General features: G+C 38.3%; 1 protein-coding gene across 2 annotated transcripts in view; it reads right to left on the bottom strand.

The window, feature by feature from the left end:
* Positions 1-710: 710 nt before the first annotated feature.
* The window catches only part of ATP6AP1 (ATPase H+ transporting accessory protein 1), a 54,167-nt gene continuing 45,395 nt past the window's right edge, over positions 711-9,482 (bottom strand). For both annotated transcript variants that reach the window (XM_030451853.1, XM_008493069.2), the window contains exons 9-10: positions 8,534-8,771; positions 711-3,732 (exon numbers count right to left, since the gene is read on the bottom strand). In XM_030451853.1, the coding sequence (XP_030307713.1) occupies positions 3,523-3,732; positions 8,534-8,771 (448 nt within the window). In that variant the 3' untranslated portion in view covers positions 711-3,522. The remainder of the gene's footprint in view (positions 3,733-8,533; positions 8,772-9,482) is intronic.

The raw sequence follows: 9,482 nt of genomic DNA, 5'->3' as shown, positions 1-9,482 counted from the left end.
TTCTGAAGAAATAGCTCTTTTTGCCCTGATTTTCCATTATATTTTGATAGCAAATGGACTAATCTGAGAGCAGAAACTTTATTAGCAAACTGAAAGTCAAGTTCCTTTACTCAAAGATATCAGATGCTGCAGGATTTTTTTGAATCGAGCAGACTGAAGGCATTGGTTTTTGTTTCTCACTATCCAATTTATTTTAATCAGCAAGATGTTAATCTTTTGTAAGTCTGGTTTCTCCTTGACAGTAAATGGGGCTATAGGGTGGTGTCCCTGCCTTTATCTTAACCCACAAGCTTCCCCATCTTATTTTCTCCCTCTATCCTATTGAAGACGGAGAGTGAGAAAGTAGCTGAGTGGGCATCTGGCAGGCAGCCAGATCAACCCAGCACAAGATGCAACAGAAAAACAGACCACAGGAAAAGGAGACCCTGCTCCACATGTGTGGGTTGTTTCAGGTTCAATGAAAGGAGCAGATGATCACTACACTTGCCCCCACAATCATCACCACCTGCTGAGACTACCGCTTGCTTTCTGCCATCAGTGACCAGCATCCAGGCTTCTTGTACCTCTGATTACCTTAGGAGTCAGCTTCTCTTGGTGATTCCTTGTTTTTAGTATCTCCAGATTCTCTTGCTTGAGCCCTCTAATACCTGGACACTGCCTAACAATTCAGCTGATTTAGATTTGGTTAATAATTACCAGTCACCCAGAAGGAAAGGAGGAGACAATGATTTTATTGAATCTTCTCTTGAAAGATGGAATCAATCCACTATCACAGAACCATAGAATACTTTTTGGAAGAGACCTTAAAGATCATCTAGTTCCAATCCCCCTACATGAGCAAGGACACCTCCCACTAGACCAGGTTGCTCAATGACTTATCTTTTACTGCCTTCAGAGAAATATTACTCTTGCACTATTCCTATTATAATTCTGTTTCATTCTAGGTAATTTTTGGGTTTCCACATGATTTATAAAGTAATTTTATGAGCAGGCAAACACACCAGGACACAAACCGAACCTACATCAGGCCAGGAGGTTCTAATTCTAGTTCCATCTCAGCTCCCCCTTCAACAAATGATCATTGTTTAATTTTGTGTAGAAATACCTTAACTTCTGGTTTCAGAGCTTGTGTTTAGGTTTGGGGTTTTGATGGTTTTAATCTTGATTTTTCACAGTTAAATGTTTTTCAAGTTGCGTCATAGTTTTCAGCATTTTTTCCTTGATAAAGTTTCATTTATTTATGCATTTGAAAGCAAACAAAAAGCTTCTACTTCTCTAACTGATGCTCTTTCCCATCATCCTCTCCACCCTTCTTAATTTTTTTGGTACTTTGTTGAGAAATGAGCTAGTTCTCACAAAAGTCAGTACTTCTGATAAAGGGGAAAATCCTAAGAGTTCTCACTTTCCAGACAGCACTAATATTCTGGCTGGAACAGCTCCCAAAGCAGGCAAGTTTTAACAAGTGCACTTGTTGTGAAATCAGAAGTACACAGAACTGGAGGGCTCCGACAGGTTTCTAATTTTTTTTTCAGAAAGGTAAATAAAACCAGGCAAGGACAAAATCCTGCTATAGTAGTACCTTGAGGTATTCAAAAGGAAGGGACCCATCCCTGCTGAAATCAGTGATGAGTTGTCTTTGTCTCCAGCCACAGGGCAGCATGATGTGCAGCTGCAAAAGTCCGAGATGGCCTGGGGACTCCAGCAGCACACATGGCCCTCTGAGGTTGTCCATTGGATGTCCAAACCTCATAAAGCTGTTCTTCTACATTACCACATTACCACTGTTGAACAAAATCTGTCCAAACTTTGCTGAATCTAGATAAAAGTCATAAGTAAGATGTCTTCTATAACCCAACTCCTTTTTAAAAGCCTTCCTCTCTTCTGGCTATCAGTTACATGACCATTATGTCAATTTTCGTCACACTCCTGTAACTTGCTTTAAAGGGAGTATTAATAAAGCAAGTTTAGTTGTCTCTCCTGGCAACTAATTTTTACAAGGAAAATGTGCTTTTCTAACAAATTGGTTTTTGTGTAAATCAAATGCCAGCATTCTTTAAGGTTTTGAAAAACATGTGGGGAAAATGTTACCTCTGCTAGTTCCCTGTGAGCTTTCTGTTTTCCAGGTCATGACTGAATGCTTCAGGAATACCCTCAGACAGTCTTTAATTTACCTCTTTGACTGCATAATAAAAATGTGACATCCAGGAATGATAGGCAGAAACTATTATTGGTCCAGTTAAATAGTTGATTTTAACTGTCTTTCCTCTGCATCACTGCCATGGATGACCACATCGTAACTGTGACATGGATCAAGATCACAAAAGTTAGAATTTTTTTCCTGTGATGAATGTGGTTTTGTTGAAATGCTTTTCCTTGGCTACTAATAGAACATGCACAGTCATAACAAAACACTACAGAAGAAATAATGAAAATATTTTTACCATTTTTTTTACCATTTCAGCATTGTTCTTCTACTATTTTCTAGCTTTTCATTAACATCTACTAATTCACTCCAAGGTCAAATCGCCCAATGAGGAGAGGCAGTGTCTTTATTCATTGTAGAAGATTTCAGCACATTCTGAATGCTTTAAGGCTTCTGGAATCATTGAGAAGACCACAAGCATGGTCAGACTTAAACAGTACATCACCAAAGTGCTTCTAATGACTTTATGTAATATTTTTTTCTTCTTTTTGCAAACTTCATAATTCCTCCAAAGAAACACAGGAAAGGAGATGCTAAGAAAATGATCTTATTTCTTTTCAGATGTTGTCTGTACTTGAACACTGAATCATACTATGTTAAGAGCTTGAAAAGGTGCATTCATTGCCATGAGACCAAATATAATTTTGATATCAGTTTGGACTAGGACCCATATTGCTTGGTAATGCTATCAGTTGTCCATGGCTAAAACAAACAAGAGTTTGCATTGCTTAACAGAATTCTCACAGGAACAGGATAACATTAGAGGGAAGCTAAACCTTTATCTGCCCATTCTCATCTGTGCTACCATTTCTGAACAAAGTTATGTATTTTGAGAAGACTTTTCAAGACCATTTATTTTGTGACATACTAAGTTATGTACATTTCTGGATGGTTTTCTCAAGAGAAAAATCAACGAAATGTTCAGGCTTGTTAAGATGTAGCATCAACATGAAATACTTAGTAAGAGCTTTAGAGAGACCATTATTTTCAATACATAGGTCCTTAAAAAAAGTTAGTTTTCCTTCCGCTGTGGACAGTTGATCTGAAGGTGGTTTGCAATGGTCTTTCAAACAGCCAGATAGAGCAGTAACTTCCAAAGGCTCACATCAGACCTCCTGAGTTACACAGAAAGCTGCTAACAAATTAAGGTAATAATATATAGAATCAATATTGCAAGCATAAGGATCCTTTTTATACATAGTTTAATTACCCCTTTCTGCTATATCTTTTTAGTTTACACATATTTTCAATTAGAATGGTTATAAAAATCATAAATAACAGACCAGGGAAAGCCATAGCAGCATTAAGTCAATCCATGGCTACTCTGTCTGAGGAACTGAGAGAGCTGGACCTTTGGGGTCATCAAATCTGTTGTTTGTTGTGAGCTGCATGATCATATGGATTCCATAGGTCAGGATCCACAGTAGAAGTATAGACGTCACTAAGCCCATCCAGATTCCAGGAGTGAAGAAACCTGTACAGTCACTTGCATAGGAAAACTGGTTGTTTTCAATGTTGAAGCCTTGAATCTGAAAATGAAAAAGGCAGATACATGAGTGTAATTAAGCATGGAATGTAGACCCTACTTTCAGAACATATGTGATAATTTCAAGAAACACACTTGTTAATTACAATTCACACTCTGCCCATTAAAAAAGGGTGTGAACCAAAACTTCTGTGTAGTGATTTTCCAGATCCTCTCTTCACCCAGGAAATTAAAGATGTAGTATTCATTTTTGTGGCAAGAAGTAGGTTTCCCACTTATAAATTTATATTTCTTTTAGAAGTAAAGTTCCAAGAGGGAGCATACAATCAGTATTGCTCAATGACCACTTAAAACCCATAAGATTTAAAGCACTCAAAGGCCTGAGAGTTAAGGCCTCTCCTGATTATGATATTTGTTGAAATACCCTTAGATTTTCTGCTAAGAACTACCTGGCTAGCAAAACTCCTGAAACCTACTTGAAAATGCATCTAATGAAGATGGCCTCTTCGGCTGAGTTTTAGTGAAAGTTCAGGAAGAAAAAAGAAAGTTCAGGATGTGAAACCTTTTTTCTCCTCTCCTTAGACATAAGAGACTCATAACAGAAGAAAGGTCTTGCTTTATTGAGGTATGGGGTCTGTGTTATTAATATATGAAACCCATATAAGCTTTTCCAGCAGTTAGAAAAATCTGTAATTATCTCTCCTTTGACTGAAGTCTTGAGGTCTGCCACTGACTGAGCTCTGACTCTGTTATTTTCCTTAGAATAATCGACTAATTTGGCAATCTCTTTTCTGCCTAACCACCCATTTTGCAAAAAGTAACAACAAACTGGGTGCCTTTGAGACCCCTATCCTTCTATAAATTTTATTAAAACCAGTCAAGGGATTAGAAAACTGAAACAAAGGAAGACGACAGACTCTGTAGACACATTCACATGATGACATAAGAACTCACTCCTTCAGAAGAAATGGAATCTAACTGGTGGAAGAAAAGGAAGGAGGAAAAGAGTTAAACTGATCTGTGGTTTTTAATCTTCCTTTAATAATTTTTTAAACAACGAAAACTGTGATTCTTATGTATTTACAGATTCTTTGAAATGAGTGTGTAAGGAAAGCACCCAACATCAAAAATTCATCAGTAAAGAAACAAGAACTTGAAACTATCTTCTATGAAATATTATAGAATAAAAATTTTAAAAGCATTGCTTTATTTAAATCATTTCCCTCATCTGTCAACACGCAAGGAAACAGAAGATCACAGATTTCTACTTTTCTGTGTTCTATAAAGCATAGAGTAATCATGGAGTAGGAACACAGAAAAAGGAGAAAGTACTTCCTAGGAAAGGTGTTGGTACAAGCACTGAAGATATTAGTTTGTGGCTTCCATGCTACACCAATAAGCAGTCAGGGGTTGAGTTCATTCACGGATTAGGCACCTAAAGTTACTGTGTATGTAATATATGTCTTAAGACCAGTGTCTATACCTTCCAGAATTCTGATTAATAAAACTATTATCATATGCAGAACAGCAGCCACTTAAGTACTGTGGGGGCGAATGCAATTTTAACAATTCAAGTTTTCTGGGCCTCTTAGAAGGATCTCTCCAACTCAGACCATAGTAGCTAAATTGCAAAGACTGCCAGCTTTCACAACAGGCAGTCAGACTTCTGATTAAAGCAGGATTAGTGAAAATAAGCTTTTGGGGTGGATAACTGTTTGCACAGTTTTAGAAAATACAGCTGATTACCAAAGCCTTTGCTTGTTAAGCCACTGCTTTGACAACAGATGAGAATGTGAATAGGAGTCATGAAATGTAGTCTGAGAGGCTTATTTACAATAAAATCAGAAAGCAGGTGATGATTTGTGTCATTTATGTTCTAAAATGGTTTGAAATTCTGGAAAACAATATCCACTTGTTACCATGTGTACAAGAACTCTCTGAAGCACTTAAAAGGTATATTTGGTTTAGAAAGGCTTTACCACTTCTGATGTAAAGCCAGAAATACTTTATTCTATTGTGTCAATTGTACTGGACTTTTTTTAAACAGGATTATTCTTATTGAAGCTTTGAGGTGAAGGCTTTAATTGTACATTCTTAAAATGCTATGTCTACTTTTAGGAAGGAGCGGAAGCATGTGCAGGATTCTTCCATTGTTATTATGAAGCTTTATCATTTTTGTGGAGGTGTTAGATACTAGGTGGGAGATAAAAATATGATTCCTAGCAGCATTCCTACCAATTGAAAAGTTAAAAATACTTACACATGGTTGACTAATTTTTATGAATGTAAAACTCTTTTGGACACAGGCTCTGCACTGCGGAAGTTTTAGTTTTAATGTTTGAACCAGTGTCATTTCTCATGGTTGTACCAGTTTGCATTTACTGCTAATTTTAAAAATATTTTTGAGTGGTATTTTCCCATCATTTGACCTTTGAAAAAGCCTTCAAGTAAAATCTGCTGTTTTAAAGGCTTGTAAGTATATGCTGAACATCTTTAAATATTTTTTAACTTAGAAATACATTAGCCACAAAGATCCCTAGCATCCTTTATTTTAAAGGTTTTGGGAGTTTTTCATAGAAACAAAGGGGTTTCTAAACCACCATGACACATACTAAAGAAAAGCAATGCTTTTGGTGGAAGCCACCTCTTCAGCTTCACAGACCATTCTGAGATCTTCAAAAGGATAAAAGGTATCATGGTAGCACAACCATTCCTGCAAGGAAAACAAAAAAACCCACCAAAACCAGAGCAGTTTTGGTAAGTGTGAGTGGTGACATCCTAGGCTATGTGCATATTTAGGCAGAATTCCACAGAGGTTCTTTAGGTGGTAATGACTGAACAAGCTCCAGAACTGAAGTATAAGGCTGCAGCCTTGCCTTGGAACAAGCTATGCAAGGCTTCACTGTGCAGGTGCCATGGTCCTCTAAAAGAGTGATGCTGTTTTCAGGATCCAGCTTGGCAAAGTCCAACTGTACTGTCTAAGGGGCTCAGCTTTGCAAAGTGCAATGTGCTGTCTAGGTTGACATCAGATCCTGGTTTCTAATGAACTGTATTACACTGACATGAATCAGAGAATCATGCAGTTGTAGAACGTTTTTGTTTGGAAGGGACCTTGAAGATCCATCTACTTCCAACCCCACTGCATGGGCAGGGACATCTCCCACTAGACCAGGTTGCTCAAAACCCACCCCATCCAACCTGCCTTTGAACCCTTCCAGTGATGGGGTGTCCAAAGCTTCCCTGGGCAACCTATTCTTTTGTCTCACCACCTCCATAGTGAAGAATGTCCACCTAATGTTTAATCCTCTTTCACTTTAAAACCGTTCCCCCTTATCCCATCACTATATGCCCTTGTAAAATGTCCCTCCCTAGCTGTCTTGTGGGCCCCATTCAGGTACTGGAAGGATGCTATAGGGTCTCCTATAGCCTTCTCTCCAGGCTGAACCCCAACTCTCTAGCCTGCCTTTACAGAAGAGGTGCTCCAGCCCTCTGATCAACTTTTTGGACCTCTTCTGGACTTGCTCCAACAGCTCCATGTCCTTCTTGTGTTGCAGGCTCCAGAACTGGACACTGCATTCCAGGTGGGATCTCATGAGTGGGATAGAAGGGTAGAATCACCTCCCTTGACCTGCTGGCCATGCTTCTTTTGATGCAGCCCAGGATATGGTTGGATTTCTGGGTTTCAAGCACACATTGCAGGCTCATGTCGAGCTTCTCATCAACCAACACCCCCAGGTCCTTTTCCTCAGGGCTGTTTTCAGTCCATTTTCCACCCAGAAGACCTTTCCATAAAAAATCCTATCAGAAGGAACCTTCACAACAATGGTGTGTATTGGTACCTTGCTTCTCAAAACACTGTGGGACCTGATCCTGGGATTTGTAGAAAATAAATCTCAGTACCAATGCTATTCCTTTGACATTTCCATTGTTTAGCAGAAATGGCAAATCTGGATTTAGATTACTGAGATTTTTAAAATTATAGTTGAAATAAATACAATTATATCAGCATTTTTATCTAGTTATAATATGGTTAGTTTTGATAAATTGAGTTCAGTTTGGAACTTTTCCTACTATTTCCATAATCTCCTTAATCAAAGATCTCTCTTAATGCATTACTGTTTTAAGACACAAATGCTTATGTGCTTCTCCCAAGTCAGTATCAATGTTCAAAATAATAAAGATGTAATCATCTCCACCGCACATATGCAGTCTGTACTTCTGCACTAAACAAACAGAAAATGTATGCCTCATTAAAAAAAAAAAAAAAAAAAAAAGCCATTTGCTTTCCTTCTGGGCCACGTGGGACCTAGTACTGTTCCCAGCTGAAGTCCACAGCAAACCTTACATTAAATCTAATTGCACTGGGTTTTATTTCTATCTGTAGGAGCGCTGAGAGTCTATGTCACTGAAAACACGAACCACACTAAGCTGTACTTTCCTGGGTAAACAAATTGCAGCAAAATCAAATAAAAACAAAGCAAGCAGCATAAAGCCCCCCTGCTTAACAAGTCCATGTTTCCAACAGCAGCCCAATTCATTAAGCAGGCATGGGGACTTAGTCATTCTTTGCCTGATTAAGCGCATTTGCTTTTATTGTTTTTTCTTTTCTGTGGACAACTTCATAGGGTTTTGTTTTTCAAAGCTGTGCTTTCATGTTCCTGTTCAGCAACCGCCGTCTTTTTTACCCATTTATTGAGCAGCTCACCTAGGGGGAACAGCTTTTCTTTTACATTTTCCCTCAGGCTGAAATGAAGGGAAGGGTATTATGAATGTGTGTTATTCAGCACCTCCAATAACAAGTAATACTTCTTGGAATGATCTCTGAAATGGCAATGTGTACTCACTTGCAACCCGGAAATGAAAACTTGCCAGTTTTTTGCCTCATTGTTGGATGGAATCAGCCTTGCAGGATAGAGATTGCTTGTTCCTACCAGCTGACAATGAAATGAATACTCTGCAGGAGCAGAGATGACAGAAACATTAAATTTAGCAAATTTTTCTTCGTCTTGTACAATCTCGATGGAATCTATAGTGGACCAATTTCTAGCCGAGCCTCCATAGAATTTGTTGGTCATTAAAAACCTACAAAGACAACAAGAGGGAAAGAACATCAAAATGACAGAAGGAAAAAGTTAATATTCATTTGAGAAAGTACTGGTTCCAGATAAAGGTTCACTATTGCTAGCTGCAAGCATCACAGTGGGTATCTTTGCTTGGCCTCCCACATCATTAGGATTGTTCATAAGTGACTCTGTGAATATGTTTTACAAAAATTTAGAGTTTCATCTCCCAAGCAAAGACTTTGATAGCTTTGCTAGGCAAGGAGAAAATGTGATTTCATTCTTCAAGGTGTGCAGTATTTCATCAGTTACCAAGAGTTTACAATCAGTGGAGCAGAACCTGAGAGACTGTCAGCAGGACTGCAGCAGCTCTCAATAACCATTTTATGGGATTTTTTAAAAATTACCTTTATGATAGGTACAGGCATGATAACCATTCTGATTTACCACTGCAATTCTTCCCTGGCTCAGATGCCAAAATGGCAATTTCCTTTGCCAAGGTCTGAATTTGCAGAAGAGTTTTCTCTCACTGGAGGCTGGGGAGGGGTCATCAGCCCTAGTTTTCCAATTTCTAGTGGTTTAGGCATAAATAAATATTTTATCTTTTTGAAAAGGTCTGTGTTTGTGTGGCATTGCAGCAGTGCCCAGTAGTTCATAATCATGAGATTTTTACTTCCACTGCAATTTGAACACCTTCCAAATGTTCTCTAACAGAAATAATTGAGAAAATCCA

The sequence above is a fragment of the Calypte anna genome, chromosome 1 (genome assembly GCF_003957555.1).
Source record: "Calypte anna isolate BGI_N300 chromosome 1, bCalAnn1_v1.p, whole genome shotgun sequence".
NCBI classification, from domain to species: domain Eukaryota; kingdom Metazoa; phylum Chordata; class Aves; order Apodiformes; family Trochilidae; genus Calypte; species Calypte anna.
This window is presented reverse-complemented; position numbering and strand designations above follow the sequence as displayed.